General features: G+C 41.4%; 1 protein-coding gene across 1 annotated transcript in view; it reads right to left on the bottom strand.

Annotated features, from left to right (window-relative positions):
• Positions 1 to 17,852, bottom strand: part of LOC145716511 (uncharacterized) — a 128,347-nt gene that overhangs the window by 14,435 nt on the left and 96,060 nt on the right. Inside the window, exon 8 of the mRNA XM_081800247.1 lies at positions 8,627 to 8,823. Within this exon, the coding sequence (XP_081656373.1) occupies positions 8,627 to 8,675 (49 nt within the window). The 5' untranslated portion in view covers positions 8,676 to 8,823. The remainder of the gene's footprint in view (positions 1 to 8,626; positions 8,824 to 17,852) is intronic.

Genomic DNA, 17,852 nt, shown 5'->3' with positions numbered 1-17,852 from the left:
TTATGTAGTCTATACACTTTGTTTATAGTGTCCTTATGGAAATTCTGAATTTAGGCTTATGAAAGTAACTCTTACAGAGCTCCTGAATGTGGTGGACTGCTTTGAAAGGAGGCTTTCCTGAAGCTTATAATAAACCAGCTGATGACCATGTACAGCAGGGTGAGCTTAGAGATGACCTCAAGCTACCCTTCCGTTGCAACAAATATTCATATAACACACAACACATTGTTCATCAACTCAGAGGGTTTTCAGCCTCTCAAACAACACTGGGCTCCTGAGTCGTTTTGTTGTTCTTTTTCAATCTCCCAGCTTCCCATCTTTGTTCCCTCCCATTCTTCCCTCACCTTGATTCTGAGAAAGGAAAAGGGAGCGTTCTGGAAATAGAAATTAAATTAATTAAGCCAACCAAGTGTGCATTGTGATGGACTCCCCCATTATTTCTATTCTATGGAAAAAGACTCATTGTTCACACAAGCTGGGCTCATTGAGAGCAGTATTCTTCCACTGCCAGGAAAAGAGAAAAATAGTCCCTTCCCTTCCCCTTCCCTTTCTTTCCTTCCTTCCTTCCTTCCTTCCTTCCCTCCTTCCTTCCGTTCTTTTATTGGCAGAATTGATGCAGGGGACACGTGGCTGTCAGCTCACTCAGGGGTATGCATAGAGGAATTTCAGAATATTTTAGATGTTACAAAATTGCAAGTTAACAGCTGAGAGAGGTAGTTACGGAAATTAGTCTTTCAAATCATTTATCAGAGTGCTTACAATTCCCATTTCAAGGCAGGTGAAATAATAATGATATTTGGAACTTGAATCCTATTCAATGCTTGCAAGAGAAAGACTATCTGCACCCAAATTCTTTGAATAAATGGAAGAGCCAGGACTGCCTGGGCAGATCTTGCTGCTGCCACTGTTTTGTTTTGTTTTTTTTTCTTCAAGATTTTATTTGACAGAGAGAGACAGCGAGAGAGGGAACACAAGCAGGGGGAGTGGGAGAGGGAGAAGCAGGCCTCCCGCAGAGCAGGGAGTCCGATGTGGGGCTTGATCCCAGGACCCTGGAATCATGACCTGAGCCGAAGGCAGACGCTCAAGGACTGAGCCACCCAGGCGCCCCGCCGCCACTGTTTTAACATGATGCTTAGCAGCAGCCAAGGGAAAAGACGAAGAGAGCTGGTGCTCATTGCCATTAAACAAAATATTCCTCGTGAATCCATATGTCATCCGTGCTGCTCCCAGGCTGTTTGCAACCAGAAGTCAGAAAACAATCCTCAGCCTTAAATGGGACAGCGAAGGGTTTGGCTTCCTCCTTCAAGAGAGAAGAGAAAACCCTTGTCATGAAAATGCTGCTCTCTTGCTCAAAAATGATTCCCTTGGTGTTCCCCAATATTAAAATGGCAACAGCCTTTTAAGCCAAAAAGCAAACTCCTCCAAGTAATTATAGTTCATAAAGGATAACTGGAAAATATGTTGTGGGAAATCAAGGGAAGGAAAGCTATTTTCCTTTTTGATATTTGGCAATATAGCACTTTTATGATATTTGGTTATGGCAGTGTAGCTCAGCTGGGTGGAAGGAAAACACCTAAAAACCCAAAGCCCATCAGTTTTACAATAGTGTTTCAATAGGGTTTCTGCTGAGATTTAGTGCAGTCCTAAGTGCCCTTTTGTGGGAACATCAATACAAGTATTCATAGAGTACTTTGCAAAACGATGTGGGCAAATGATATACAACCAAAATAAAACAAAAAAGACCAGTCAAGTTGAAACCCTGTTACCACCAGAAAACCCAGCACGGAGCAAATATTTTCATGTGATAATTTAAATGATGTGATAATTTAACCAAGATACGCAGTGGAAGACTTGTTTATCCTCTGTCCTCTAATGTGGCCGTCTTAGGAAGGCATCCACTTTTAAAGATGGCATTTAATTACAAGAGCAAATTAGAGAAAATGCAAGAACGATCATAAAACCAAAATTTGGGGGAAATGCCACCTTGAATCTCTTCTGCCCTCTGCTGGGTATTGCATATATTCTCCTTGTTGGGGGCTGAGGTGGGGAGCAGGGTGTGCGGCAGGTGTGGATTTCTCCAACTCAATTCCTCCTAGAACACAATGTTAAGGTGGGTCTGGATGTGACAAATATCTCCATTCTGCTGAATCTTATAGGTAAATATCATGGGAGTGAGTCAGGTGTTTTTTCTTTTCTTTTACTTGTTATAAAATTATGATAAAACATACATCACATAAAATTTACCCTTTTAACCCTATTTAAGTGTACAGTTCAGTGGCATTAAGTACATTCATATTGCTTTGCAACCACCATCCATCACCAGAACATTTTTCACTTTGCAAAACTGAAATCTTATACCCATTAAACACGAACTCCCCCATTCCCCCTTCTCCCAGCCCCTGGCAACCGCCACTTGACTTTCTGTCTCTATGAATTTGACTACTCTAGGTACCTCGTATAGTATTCGTCCTTTAGTGATCTGGTGTTTATTTTTAAAGCTCATAATGAAATAGGAAAAGCACATCTAGGTAATAATGTCCAACTCCTTAGCTCAAAAGAAGCCCCACATAAGTAAATTGCACAAGGTACACAGCTACTATGTGGCAGAGCTTGGTTTGAGTCTAGGTTTTTGTGACTCTAAAGTTTCACCGCATTGATATTTTTATTTTATTAACCAATTTCCTCTAGTGCAGTTACTCATCTTTTACAACATTAAGAAATTCCCCACGGATAAAGAACAGGTCTCTTTCTCACACATACGTTGGTCACCTATCAATTAATTTTAATATGTTTGACTTCTGAGACCTTGAACCCCAAGTATCCTCTATTATCTTACCCTTGGTCTGAAACACTATAACTTAAGAGTGGCTGTTTATTACCTAGAGCTTGGACCCCTTGAGGTCCTAGGATCTAGACAGTCATTGTCACTTGGGTTTACCCTGGTTCAGTAGGATTTTTTAGAGGGACCAGAAAGGAGGCAAAGTTCATCAAAGTCATTCCCACACTAGAAGTGAGGAGTGAGGAGAAGCTTCTAAACTGCATATTTGTAGAATCAGCAAAAGGATTAATTGGGACAAACAAACTACACTGTTTTGTTTGTTTTTTAATAAGCACAGGTGTAGCCAACAACCAAGCAACAAAAAGAAAATTGAATTGTGGTGTGCTTTCCAGGGTTAGCACCTGGTCAGTAGCATGTTGGAACAGTGGGCATGGCTCGTGGATTCTGCTGGTGCCCCTCACTCAGCTCTGATGTCCTCAACATGGGATTCCTGGCATCTAGATTCTGTGTGTTGGGTTCTCTCCTTGCAAGGGCTTCAAGTCCCACTGAAAGTCAGAGTCTTTATTATCTTCTGCATTTCTAACGCTCTAGCTGTTGGTGTTCTTGTTTGCTTGACAAGTCTGTGCGTTTGCTGGAGAAGCAATGTTCTCATCTTGTTAAATCTGTTTAAAAACAACAAGCAGATAGACTATCCTTCTCATTGCTGGTGCTGGCAGTGTTGGGGGGGAATGTTCTAGTTCTGCCAGACTGAGGGAGATCCTGCCCAGTGCTCCTCCCTGTACAGCCCAGGGTAAAGGCCCAGTAAACAACAGCCATGGTTGGCATTCAGCACCCTGGGGAGATCCCATGCAGGAAAATGGAGCAAGGGCAACATTTATGCCTCTCTTCTCTTATTAAATGTCATCATGGAATCTGTTGACATTAGCTAGGCATCGCACTGGCTGATCCAGCTGATGTCCTCGGCATTCTTTGATGTCCTCCTGACACTCACATTCTCCATAACTCAGGCACCCATCCAGCACTCTCAGCTTTGCCCCCAGAAGGTGAGTTTCCAGCACAGTTTAGAAAAATAAAGAGAAATAAGAATGTCTTCATTTTCTTCAGATCATCCTGAAGCCGACTCTCAGGCAAGAATTTAGGTGCAGGGGGCTTCCTCGGAGGTGATCCCAGGGAGCAGAAGCAGGGAGTGCAATGAGACAGAAGAAGAAAGCCAACAAAGGGGACATGGATGAGGGGGCTGCAGGACACAATGGGGACTCAGTCCTTCTAGGAACTTTCTGAGAAACTGTGGAACATGCCTCAGGACCTAAGCATGGCCAGGCTGGGCACTTACCCAAGTTCTTCCCAGGGTTCTATTCTCCCACTCCCTGGATGTACCTGTGTGCAACCTGTATTGCTGAGAAGGCCCCAGGCAGAGTGTCACACTGTTCGGAAGAAAGGAGTGAAGGTGGAGAAAGCTCAAGGCCACAAAACCTAGGTCTTTTACCATGAATCTGAGCCAGAATCCAGGAGCTGGGAGCTTACTCTTACTTAGGAGATTTTAAAATGTGACACACTCACTCCTCTAGGACCTTCAAAATTATTTGATCCCACTGTTTGCTGACAGTAATAGATCTGGTTTCTTGGAATCCTTTGTCTGTGGGAGCAGTAGTGGTAATGGAAATAAAAAGTCACAAGGGGCACCTGGCTGGCTCAGTCAGTTAAACATCTGACACTTGGTTTTGGCTCAGGTCATGGTCTCAGGGTTGTGAGATCGAGCCCTGCATCGGGCTCCGTACACAGCAGGGAGTCTGGTTGGAGTTTTTCTCTCTCCCTCTCCCTCTGCCCCTCCCCCCCAAATAAATAACCTTTTTTAAAAAGTCACAAAAGTCATGGCAACACTGGGCTGAAGCCAGGCTCCCCAAAAACATGACAAGCTGCCTAATTTTGAGGTGGCTTCCAATAAATATATTTTCTGATGGCCACAGAGGGAGGCACAGGTATGAAGATCTAGAGTAAACAAGTGGGCATGGATTCTTAGGAGGTTTTCCTGGTGGGACTGAAGACACCAAGCCAAAGAGGATGGCACTTTGTTGGCTTGTGGAAAAAGATCTTAAAGTGACTAGTAGGTTCATTCAGTTGCTTAGAGGTGATGAAAACCCACAGTTCCCTGGAATTCCCTTGATCCCCTAAAATTCAGACTGGATTGGGGTGCCTGGGTGGCTCAGTCATTAAGCATCTGCCTTCAGCTCAGGTCGTGATCCCAGGGTCCTGGGATTGAGCCCCACATCGGGCTCCCTGCTCAGCGGGAAGCCTGCTTCTCCCTCTCCCACTCCCCCTGCCTGTGTTCTCTTTCTCATTGTATCTCTCTCTGTCAAATAAATAAACAAAAATCTTTAAAAAAAGAAGTCAGACTGGATTAACAGAAGTCAATCATCCCTGAGTATTTTTTTTTTTTTTTGGCCAATGAAAAACTTATTTTGTCGATACAAACAGTTGTAATGATGATGCAAGTGTTTCTGGGTCCTGAGCACCCTGACAGGACCTAGAAGTGCCTGTGAATCATTTGATTAAGATGACACATATGTGTTCTCCTCCATCAGCCTTGGGTATATTTGCCATTTTATATCTCATGAATGGTTTTTTGGCTAATTTTTCTTGAGCTCTGTGCTATGCTGCTAAGGTTGCCATGATTCCTGAACCTGAAAAAGCAGTTGACAAATCCACTAAGGTAAGGTGCTACCCATGCTGAAAACTACTTGTGAGGTGGGGATCCCCTTTCACCATTTATGATTCATTCAACAATGCTTTGACCGAAATGACATGTCACAGGTTAGCAGAGGATCTGATGGGAAAAGATGGGAAGGGAACTTGCCCTTTGTGCACCGTCCTGTGTTTGGGGACGTGGGAGTGGGGATGTACTCAGGGGACATTAACTGTGTGTTCGTCTTGGCAGCTCAGGGGGAGGGTTTGTAAAATGCTGAGAATCTGGTGGCTTCGGGTAAGGGCCTGGGATACCATGATGAAAATTAGTCCTTGAGAGAGAGAAAGGTCATCAAAAGTCATTCCAATACCCTAGACGTGAGGAGGGAAGAGAGAACGTGAATAAATTTGTTCTCTTGGTGGTTTGAGTTTAGGGAATCTATGCATAGTTTGGGTCTTGGCTGTTGTGTGCTCAGAGATACTAAAGTCCTTTATAGTTAATTTTTATTTTAACAGGAGCTTGGGTCCATTCTGGAATGAAGGTTTAGGGTAGCCAAGAACCAAGTGTTGGAGCATGATATACGTGAATGTTGATGCAAATATTCTCTGGCTCATCCTCTAGGGACTGGGCCTACAGTCCCTCAGAGTGGGGCTTCAAAGGAACTAAACCCCCTGGAATCCTGATGAGAAGCTGCTCTATTCCCATTAGAGCAGCAAAAGCAATATGGAAGTGGATGGTTAGGAATTGGAGGTGGTGCCCACATGAGGCCACATGAGGCATTTTTGTCTTCACCCCCATGATCCCTTAAGCTCTGTTCTTTCAGAGCGCCAGCACCGATATTAAGTATTGCAACACCATAGGCAGGACAGGGTAGTGGTGTTTCCGATCAGAGACAACGACTCAGACTTGAGAGTGGTTTCAGTTACTTGCTTTGGGTGAAAAAGTTGTAAATGCCGGAGCAGGACATAGAACCAGGTCTCAGACCCCAGGGTGTTGTGCTTTCTGCCCAGCAATCATGACTTTCTGTCTCCCATGTGTTTCAGCTGCGCCTTCTATTTCTGTACACCCATCTCCTTTCTTTCTTGTTTTCCCCTATCTACCTACCTACCTACCTACTTACCTACCTACCTACCTACCTACCTACCTACCTATTTCTATTCATGTAGGAAATGGCCTACCATGCAAGTTAGCCTTTTTTTTTTTTTAATGCTTAGTCTTTTTTTTTTTTTTTGAGAGAGAAAGCAAGTGCAAGTGGCGGCAGGGATGGGGGGGCAGAGGGAGAGAGAGTGTCCCAAGCCAACTCTACACTGAGCACAGAGCCCGACATGGGGCTAGATCCCATGACCCTGAGATCATGACCTGAGCCAAAATCAAGAGTCAGACGTTTAACCGACTGAGCCACCCAGGTGCTGCATGTAAGTTAGTCTTTAAAAGAAGGGATAAAATTGACTGCGGGACAATAGCCAAATTGCTATTGCTGGTAAAACATTTCTTTAATTTGAGCTAAATTCAGAATTTATTGATAATTCACTCAAAGCATAATATGAGCTATCTGTCAAGACAGAAGTAATTAGTGATAATTCAATGAAAGGGGACAGTTTTAATTTATTAAAAAAGTCATTTAAGAACTTTAGACATTAACAAATTCATGTAGTTAATGTTTTTTGCTGTATATAAACAATTAATGTACTAAGTACTCTGTCCATTAAAGGCAGTTTAGCAGGGTCTCCATTTGGAAACACTTTGTAGATTATTCGTTTGAGTAACTCTATGTACTAGAGTATGATGTTATTAAGTGAAAATGAACTTGAGAAGACAGGCTATTGTTAGAAATTGCTATTCTATCATGGAATTGAACAAGACTCCAGCCTTTATTATCAGAGAGCAGAAAAGGAGGCCAGGAAATAACACCACTTGGCCTCCGGGGAAGGCATAAAGCTCTTCTGCATTAACCCATCCCATTCCATGTCAGAGGAATCCTAAAGAGAATGGATCTGAGTAGAAGTGTATTCAGTGACTCCCAGCACTTAGATGTAGAGAATTTTGAGAAACAAGGAAAGAGGTTTTGATTCCAGGTCAGAATGGAAAGTTTTCTGTTTTTCTTTTCCCTCTCTGCAGATGTGCTCTCCTTTCTCCTGGCACTACTTCTGAAAAAGGGGTGAGGGGCTGCCTCCTCCTTCTACCTCCAGGAACCTATTGACCAGAATCAGATTCCACCTCCCTCTTCCTTGCTTTTCTTTTGCATGATTTCCCTTGGAATGGCTTTACCTGGCCTTTTGCATGGCAATAATTCGAGGGTCAGAATATGAGTCTGGGCCTAAGGGAAATGCATGTAGGAAGTATCTTTGTCAGTTTTGCCCCTTACTCTCATAGCTGTCCCATTTAAGAAGTGAGTCACTGAGCTTCCATTAAGGGTTTGATATTGGGTCTGAGCCCAAAGTCCCACTTAGCAATAAAGTGAAACTTTGTCTAGGTTTATGCTGTGTGTGTTGATCTATGCTGCATTAATTTTCCATTGCTACATAACAAATTATTCTAAAATTTAGTGGCTTAAAATATTAAACTTTTATTGTCGCATGGGTTTTGTGTGTTAGAATCTAAGCAGCTTAGCTGGGTGTTTCTAGTTTGGATCTCTCATGAGGTTGCAGTCATAATGTTGGCTAGGGCTGCAACCATTTGAAGGTTGGACTGGGGCTAGAAGATGAATTCCAAGATGGCCCTCTCACATGGCTGTTAAGAAGTCAGTCTCAGTTGTTGCTAGGTGTTGGCAGGAGTCCTAAATCCATATCACTTCAACCTCTCTACAGGGCTGTTTAATTGAATGCCTTCCTGACATGGCAGCTAGCATTCCTTCAGAGTAAGTGATTCAAGAGAGAAGATAGAATGGGCAAGGAGAAAACTGCAATGCCTCTTAGGACCTAGTCTCAGAAGTCACACACCATTGCATCTCTTTGTTAGAACTTAAGCCCACACTCAAGGGTAGGGGAATTAGGCTCTATCTTTTGAAGGGAGGAGTACCAGATAATTGGTGGACATATTTTGAAACTACCACACAATCCAAAGACTGCTACTGCTCACCAATCTCTGTGTGTCTCCTTTTGTGTTGGGCACACATCTGAATTTTATATCCTTACTCCTTTTTGTTTTTGGAATCAGACTCTTACCTCTGTGACTGAAATTGAGTCCATGCATGTCAGGAGAAGTGATGCTCATTTCTTCCAGGCCTGGCCTCTTAGAAGCCCATCCTCAATGGCCTTGGAGGCATGTTGAAGATGTTGCCTCTGAGCTCCTAGCATCACAAGCTGAAAGGAGCCATGGTGTGACAAATAGAATGGCTCTGTTGTCTCCAGCGGTCTGTGATCTGAGGAAGTAAAACACTTTAATCATTTTAGATGCAGATTTCTGGGTTTATCTCTTATAGCACCTAGATTTATTTACTCTAATAGGATATCTTCAAGAGGGACTTAAGGAAATGATGTAAGATATGAATATGAGTGTAGGATAACTATGTAATTTTTCACATGTTATCATGGAAAAATTTTGGGAAAATATAAAATACAATGCTAGTGGTAATTTGGGGATAGTTTTTACTTCTTTAATACTTGCTTTTGGGGTATTTTCCAAATTTTCTGGTGTTTGTCATAAAATATAAAAATAAATATAAATATTTATTTAAATATAAAATATTTATATTTTATATATAAATATATATAAACTTAATATAAAGTTATATTATAAAATATATAACTTATTATCTTTATTAAAATTTATTTAATTAATAAATTAATTTAATTAATAAATTAAAATATATTTTATAATATAAAGTTATATTATAAAATATATAACATATATTTAAGTTAATATATAAGTATATTATATATACTATATATACAATATATATATAAAATATAACTTATTATCTTTATTAAAAATTTTTATTCAAGTATAATTGACATATAACATTATATTAGTTTTGGGTGTACAACATAATGATTCAATATTTGTATATATTACAAAATGATTACAGTAATAAGTCTAGTTAATATCCATCTTCATTCATAGTTACAATTTTTTTCTCTTCTGATGGGGACTTTTAAGGTCTACTCTCTTAGCAACTTTCAAATATGCCATACAGTATTATTAACTATAATCACCATGCTGTACATTACATCCCCATAAATTATTTTATAACTGGAAGTTTGTACTTTTGACCCCCTTCACCCATTTCATCCATTCCCACCCTCTGCCTCCAGTAACCACCAATCTGTTTTCTGTATCCAGGAGCTTATTTTTTTGTTCATTTGTCTGTCTGTTTTTAGATTTCACATATGTATGAGATCATATGATATTTGTCTTTTTTTGCCTGACTTATTTCACTTAGCATAATGCCCTCAAGTTCCATCCAGGTTATTGCAAATGGCAAAATTTAATTATTTTTTATGGCTGAGTAGCATTCTGTTGTATATGTATATAGACATACATACATACATACATACATACCACATATTCTTTACCCATGCATCCATCAATGGACACTTACATTGTTTCCCTACCTTGGCTACTATAAATAGTGCTACAATAAACATGGGAGTAAAAATATCTTTTTGAATTAGTGTTTTTGTTTTCTTCAGATAAATACCCAGAAGTGGAATTGCTTGATCATATGGTAGTTCTATTTTTAATTTTTTGAGGAGCTTCCATACTGTTTTCTGTAGTGGCTGTACCAATTTGGATTCCCACTAGCAATGCACAAGAGTTCCCTTTTCTCCATATCCTCGCCAACACTTGCTTCTTCTTGTCTTTTTGATAATAGTCATTCTAACAGGTATGAGGGGATACCTAACTGTGGTTTTGATTTGCAATTCCCTGACAACTAGTGATATTGACCATCTTTTCATGTATCTGTTGGCCATCTGTAGGTCTTCTTTGGAAAAATGCCTATTCAGATCCTCTGCCCATTTTTTTTTTTAAAGATTTTATTTATTTATTTGAGAGAGAGAATGAGATAGAGAGCATGAAAGGGGGAGGGTCAGAGGGAGAAGCAGACTCCCAGCTGAGCAGGGAGCCGGATGCGGGACTCGATCCCGGGACTCCAGGATCATGACCTGAGCCGAAGGCAGTCGCCTAACCAACTGAGCTACCCAGGCGCCTGCCTCTGCCCATTTTTAAATCAGATTAGGGCTTTTGCTATTAAGTTATGGGAGTTTTATATATTTTGGATATTAACCCAATATCAGATATATGATTTGCAAATATTTTCTTCCATTTGGTAGGCAGATTTCTCTTCTTTATGATTTCATTTGTTGTGGAGAAAGAAGCTTTTTAGTTTGATGTAGTCCTACTTGTTTCTTTTTGCTTTTGTTGACTTTGCTTTTGGAGTCAGATCCACAACTTATCTTTAAAAAAGCAAAATACTAATTTTGTGAAGATAATGAATCCTTATCTCTATTCTTATTTTTACCACTACTTTTATTTTTGTTTTTCTTTTCTCTCACTTTGATGACTTATTTTCTTTAAACTTTTGGCATCCAGTGACAAAGATGCAGTTGATTATCTACTCAAGAAAGCTAGTTACATGCCCCTCTTGTCACCTCCTACATCAATTGAGATTCCCCAGATAGTAGAGATTCATAACAGGAGAGGGCTAAGTCAGAAGATCTGTTGGGACTTCAGCATAGACCAGGCAGGAGGAAGAAGCCAGGATCTGATGTGCCAGGTGGGCATAGATGAACTATGAGAAATAGCTGTTTATGGCTCTAATTCAGTCTTGGTTTTGCTTTTGCATTTTGTAATTCCTTGCTTTTTTGTATTTTTTTCTTTCAGTCTACAAATTCCTATCACATCTATTCTTTCTTCTCAACTCTTCTGTCCTTGGAGTTCCCTGATTCTATTTTCTGGAGGTCATGTCCTCCATGTCTTTTTGAAGACACCAAGCCAATGCCTTCTAAAATTTTCCTTTCTCCTCCTTCCTTCCTTCTTTCTTTTCTCCTTGGTTTTTGAAACACATTTTTTTTTTAAGATTTTATTTATTTATTTGAGAGAGACAGAGATGGCGACAGAGATAGCATGAAAGAGCATGAGCGGGAAGGAGAGGGAGACGCAGGCTTCCGCCGAGGAAGGAATCTGATGTGGGGCTCGATCCCAGGACCCTGGGATCATGACCTGAGCCGAAGGCAGACACTTAACCGACTGAGCCACCCAGGTGCCCCTGAAACACATTTATATATATATGCTATTCTAAGTTTTCAGGAAACATTCCCTTTTCCATATGCTTCAGGATATTTTATGCATCACCTTGTGTTTTTCATTTGTTTGTTTGTTTCCACATATTTTAATAGGAAAATATCTTTCTAGGCCAACAGATGAGATGCTCAGCCTAGAGGGTATCAAAGAGGTTCAAAGAGGAATAAGAAAGGTACCTGCCTCCTGGGCCTACCATCCCAACATTTATCAATACATCCTAACTAACAGTCACGGTACCGAATACTAACCTTACATCAGAGGGAAGAATGGAGCATTCTGGGGGTGTAGAAGGGGGAGCAAGTAACACTGCCTAGAGACATCAGAGAAGCTTTGAAAAGAAGGGTAAATTTGAACCATATCTTGAAGAATGAGTCATAATTAACCCAGCAGAGTACAGGAGGAAACAGTACATGCAAAGTTGTGGAGATGAAGAGAGCAAGTAATTTGGGATAGTGATTGTATAGGGTGATGTCCAGGGCCAGCAGATGACTGCAGAGGGATAGGCAGAAGGCCATTATGAAGAAACTCGTGGCCCATGCTGATGATTTTAGATTGCACTTGGAGTTTAAAAAAGGACCAACTGTTGGGTTTTAAGTAAGGGGATGATGTAAAGAGTTCTGCGTTTGAAAAGCGCATGGCAGCACAGTGGCAGTATAAAGGATGTATCCAAGAGGCTGCCACTGCAGATGGGGTGATTTCCCATACTCCCTGAGGGACTCCTGGAGACACAAGTGTCCCTGGCCAAGAGGCTACCAATTATTGTGAAAATACGTTTTAATGGTCGTTCTTTCAAAAGAATCTTATTAACCATTTTTCTTCCTTCTATTTAAATATAAATATTTCTATTATATGAAGCATTTAAAATAGCCGTGGATTGCTCTTTCCAGTTAAAAACATGTTTTATGTGCTTGTACCTTGTTTATAGGCTGCTTTTGCCTTTGAATAATCTGAAAATCTCCTCAGAAGTGTGTTGTTTCCCTTTAAAACTTAACTTCCAAACCAATTTCTCCTCCTGTGTCTCCCATGTTCTATTCTCTGGACTTTGGAGACATTAATATGCAGGTCAGTTTGTGTCTGTTGCCTTCTCTACGTCTCCTGGGACCTAAAGAGGTGTGTAAGCCTGCCAGTCCCCTTTCCAGGACCTTGTATTCTTGGTCCCATCATGACATCTGCCAGGCTGTGTTTGTTCACTGGGGCTTTTGGCAGCTCCAGTTGCTTGTGAAAATGAGATGATTTATGTAAGACAAAGAAATGCTGCCAAAATATCAGGAGTTGTGCTGTGTCAGGTAGCTGCAGGTTCTCTGCATGCAACAATAGTCATTGGAGAGTCATTAGCAATTACTTTACGGCAATTTTCTGAGGTGGGGTAAATCTTTTCTCCAGCAACCCCTGTTTGCATAGGAGCAGAGATGCCAAGAGAATGAAATTCTCTGCCTGTGTTCCTTGGTCCTTGCAGGAGTCCTTCTATGGTAGAGATTACATGGTGCCTCTCCTGTTGAGGATCCTTATTCTACGGGATGCTCAAAGGCATCAGAATATTTCTCTGAATTATAGAAGCCAGTGAGTAAAGAATAATCAATGGGGCAAAAGGAGTCCCAGGAATGTATTTCTTTGAAGAAGGCTATGGGGAATTACACAGCGCTGCTATTTCTCCTAATTGTTGAAGAGATCTGTTTGGATCTTTATGACCTGTACTAGTCTGCTAGAGCTGCCGTAACAAAATGCCACAGACTGGGTGGCTTAAACAACAAAAATCTATTTTCTTGCAGTTATGGAGGTTGGATGTCCAAGCTCAAGGTACTGTTGGGGTTGATTTGTGGTAAAGGCTCTCTTTCCAGCTTGCAGATGGCACCTTGTTGCTGTGTCCTCTCATGGCCTTTCCTCTGTGCACATAACAAAGAGAGAGGGAGCTCTCTGGTATCTGTCTCTTCCTTTTTTTTTTTTTTTTTGTCAGATTTATTGATTAGAGAGAGAGAGTTGGGGGGGAGGGAGAGAGTGTCTTAAGCAGACTCCATGCCCAGCATGGAGCCCAACATGGGGTTGCATCTCACGACCCTGAGATCACAACCTGAGCCGAAAATGAGTCAGATACCCAACCGACTGTGGCACCCAGGTGCCCCGTCTCTTCCTCTTTTTAGAAGAACACCTGTCCTATTAGATTAGGGCCCTGCCCTTATGACTTCATTTAACTTTAATGACCTTCATAAAGGCCCTATCTCCAAATGCAGTCACAGTGGGGACTAGGGCTTCAACATATGAATTTGGGGGAGTGGGGGAACAAAATTCAGTCCATAACATGGCCTGACCAGGAAAATGAACACAGAGCCTGGAAACCATGAAGGCCAGGGACTGGGAATTTGAGCTTGGACCTCAGAATTAACTGGATCCCTGGGCATTCTGTGAACCCAAGGGCAGACCCTACCACCTCTTCAAAAGGTTTTGCCTAGGAAAGGATTCCCTGTTGGTCCTTGGTGGGGCCAAAAGGAAGGGCTGCTTGGGACAGTGGTGTGTCTTAGAAGACGTGAGTAAAAAAGCCAGACTAGAGAAATTAGGGATTTTAAAAAAAGAAGCCACTCTGGATAAAATCCATCACTCTCTCAGCTCATGGCTCTCTTCATACCCCTTTCTTTCCTGGTCTCTAATGTTCTCAATGAACTCCAAGTGGCCTTCTGACAATCCCAGGGCTTACTCATTCTTGTCCCCATCTTCCCTTGCCTTGTGAGGTGAAGAGACCTGTATTTTATTACACAAAGACAATCTCAAGGAAAATGCTGAAACACCCCCAAGCAAGAGACAATTCTCATCCTTTGTTTCAAGGGACTGTATCTGCCTTTTGGGGGGCAGGCAGAGGGTGGAAGCAAACACATTTCTCCAGAAACACCCACACACCAGATCAAAGGCAATGTTTCCCAAAGTGCATTTTGTGAAATTGGGCCCTACAAAATATTCTGGGAGGAAGGAGTTAGGTGGACAAATACTTGAGAAAATAGAGAATATTATTTTCTTTTCATAGAGATTCATATCCCCAAGAACAAAAACAAGAAATACTGCAAAAACAAAAAACAAACTGTTTAACTTTTCTTAACCCAGAATTTCCTAGTTAAGTGACCAGATAAGCTACCCTTCTTTGAAGAGCAGAAACTTCTTTGGAAAATATTATTCCAGGTTTCTACTGGTCATGTTGGGAATGGGATGACATAAAGAACCAAAATCACAAGATAAGGTCTATGGTCATGCAATTTATTCCCTCCCAGAGAGCCCTTAAGCAATCCCAAAGAAATGGAAATCCATGCTCATTTTAGCCATTGTCTGCAACTTCCCTTCCTAATGCCATTCCATTGTATTCACCATAACCTTCTTCCACATATCCACTCCAAGTCTGCAGGAAAAGTGTTTCTTTTCATATTGTCTTAAACTTAGAAAAGGGACATCTGGTCCCCATCAAGCTACTAGGTAAGACACTTTTGTGTAATTGAAGTTGAAAAGCATGATTGCATGCTGACTCAGGTATCTCCACCTATGCTAAACAAGGCCATCCTGGCCTTTCTTCAGGGATCATATGCTATTTTCTGTATTTCCTTAATACCTGTCTATGCTGCCTCACCTATAAATTGGGGCAGTTACTTACACCAGTCTTGCCTATCTCCAAGGTTGGTGACAAAGATTAATAAGGTGAAGTTCAAAGAGGCAGTGTTTATTTGGAAAAGAACTGTGAAAAAATACAGGTGGTATTATTACCCTAAGAAATTTATAGGGAACTGCAGAGTCCAAAGAGACTTCAAAGTCAAATGCAGACCTTGAGTCTGGTTCTGGAAGCAGAGGGAGGACAGTGAGTGCTAGAAAATGTGGAGTTCTAGAGAACAGGAGTGGAGGGTCCATACTAGGGACTGGTCAATTGTCCAATGATTGATTGTCTCGTCAAAAAGACTTGGTCTTGCTAAAATCTTGGGGATGCCAGGATAATCTAAAACTGCTTTGGAGTTTAGGGCCCTAAGGGAAATAATAAAGGAGACAGACATTCTCTTGCTTTATACCTGGACTATAAGATGGTTTTGGTAAATCGGGGGAAATACAGTGCTGTCCTCTAGTGACAGCAGAAGCAGCATTAGCAAGCCTCATCCAAGGTGTCCAGAACACAGGTGAAGAGAAGGTCCATATCATGTGTTCGTAACCAACATGGCCTTAATGTCCATGACATCTCAAAGGCTGGCTAAGTTGGTGGACTATGTGGCTCTTGATCTCAGGGTTGTGAGTTTGAGACCCACAACCTACCTAAAAATAAAATCTTAAAAAAGAAAAAAAGGATTCCCTGAAATAAACAGATTCTGGGGAGGCTTAGCAGTGGTTTTTAAGTCCTACAGTAACAAGTAAGAAAAAGTGCTAATGGAAGAACAATTGTTACTGTTAATTTGACCCCGCTTTGAACTTCAGCCTTTACTCCTGCAGCACATCACCACCTTTTTTCCAGAGTACTACTGACATACCTGCTAAAATAACCTAACATCCCTGCTCTCTGCATGGTGTTCAAGAGCATTTGCTCTAAAGCTATGCAGCCACATTCAAATCCTGATGCTTCTACTTACTACCTGTGTGAGCTCGGGCCAATTACTTAATCTCTCTAATCTTCAACTTCCTTATCTGTAAAATGGGTAAATAGCAAAGCAAAGACAAAAATTCAGTGGTGTTCTGAGGGTGTGCAGAGAGAGGGCAATTGGCTGAGATGGCCATCTGGAAAATGCTCTTGGACTGATCAGTTCTCAGGAGGTAGTGAAGAGATAGAGAAGAAGGAAGCCCGGGAGGAGAGGTTGAGGCCAGATCAGAGAGGACTTAGGACACCATCCTAAAGGGTTTACATAAACTCGAACAACCCTAAGACATACATACTCTTCAGCTATGGAGTTGAAGCTGCCTACACTCTAAGAACTTGTTTCTATTTCTGTCTGTATATGCACCTAGATGAAAAGAGTTCCTTATTCATAATGTAATAGAGTCCTGCACTCCTTACCTGGAGTGTGTAGCTCCAGTCATCCAACACAACTGTGAAACAACAGGAGCTAAACAGGCTTCTACATCTTTCCATGTCAAGAGGACTAAGGAACCTCCCCAGGCTTTCATCTCTCCACCCATCTTCCCACCCACTGACCAATTCATCCACCTCTCCATGCCACAAACACTGCCTGCTCTGGATAAGGCCCTCTCTGGCGTACTGGAGATATAGATATGAATAAAATATGATACCTGCCCCGAAGCAGTACACAGCCTAGTTTAGGGGATGTACATACAAGCAGACATGCCATGACCCAGTGGGCTAAATGCTTTGGGAGAGGTTGGAATAGAGAGTGATGGGGTCCCTGAGGGAGGGTGGGGAGGCTTCACTGATGGGGATATTTGAGATGGGTCCTGAAAGGTGAATAGGTGTTTCCTGGGACTGGCATCTTGAATGTGAATTGCATGTAAAATAACATAATATTTTTTGTGTTGACTATTTGTTTTCATGGCAAAGGAGAGAAATGAGGTAAAATTAGCTCAGAGCCCACATATGTCAGGTACTCTATTGGGTGCTTCTTTAAAAATCTTTTTACTTAGTCCACTGTGAGATAAGCACCGTGCTTATCTTCTTTTACTGATGAGAAAACTGAGGCTCAGAGACAATAAATAAATTGACTCAACATCTCACAGCTAGAAAATGCTCAAGGAGGAAATAAAAGTGGCTTAAAGCTTTCTATTTGGGTTTAGAAATAATAATAACAATGATTTATTGAGCACTTGCTATGTATCAGCAATAGTTCTAAGCACTTTACATGTACTAGTTCATATAATTCTTACACTCACCCTGAGAGGTAGGTTCAGTTATGATCATCTCCGTACTATAAATGAGCAAACTGAAGCAGAGGTTGCAATAACTGGTACTGGGGCATGTGGGTGGGTCAGTCAGTTAAGGGTCTGACTCTTGGTTTCAGCTCAGGTCATGATCTCAGGGTCCTGGGATCCAGCCCTGAGTTGGGCTCTTTGCTCAGTGGGGAGTCTGCTTTTCTCTCTCTCCCTCTGTCCCTCCTCCACCCACCCACCCCCACTTGTGCACACTCTTTCTAAAATAATAAATACATATTTAAAAAAGAAAGAAAGAAAGAAAGAAAGAAAGAAAAA

This window comes from Leptonychotes weddellii, chromosome 12, assembly GCF_054177405.1.
Source record: "Leptonychotes weddellii isolate Sample4059 chromosome 12, ASM5417740v2, whole genome shotgun sequence".
Taxonomy (NCBI): Eukaryota; Metazoa; Chordata; class Mammalia; order Carnivora; family Phocidae; genus Leptonychotes; species Leptonychotes weddellii.
This window is presented reverse-complemented; position numbering and strand designations above follow the sequence as displayed.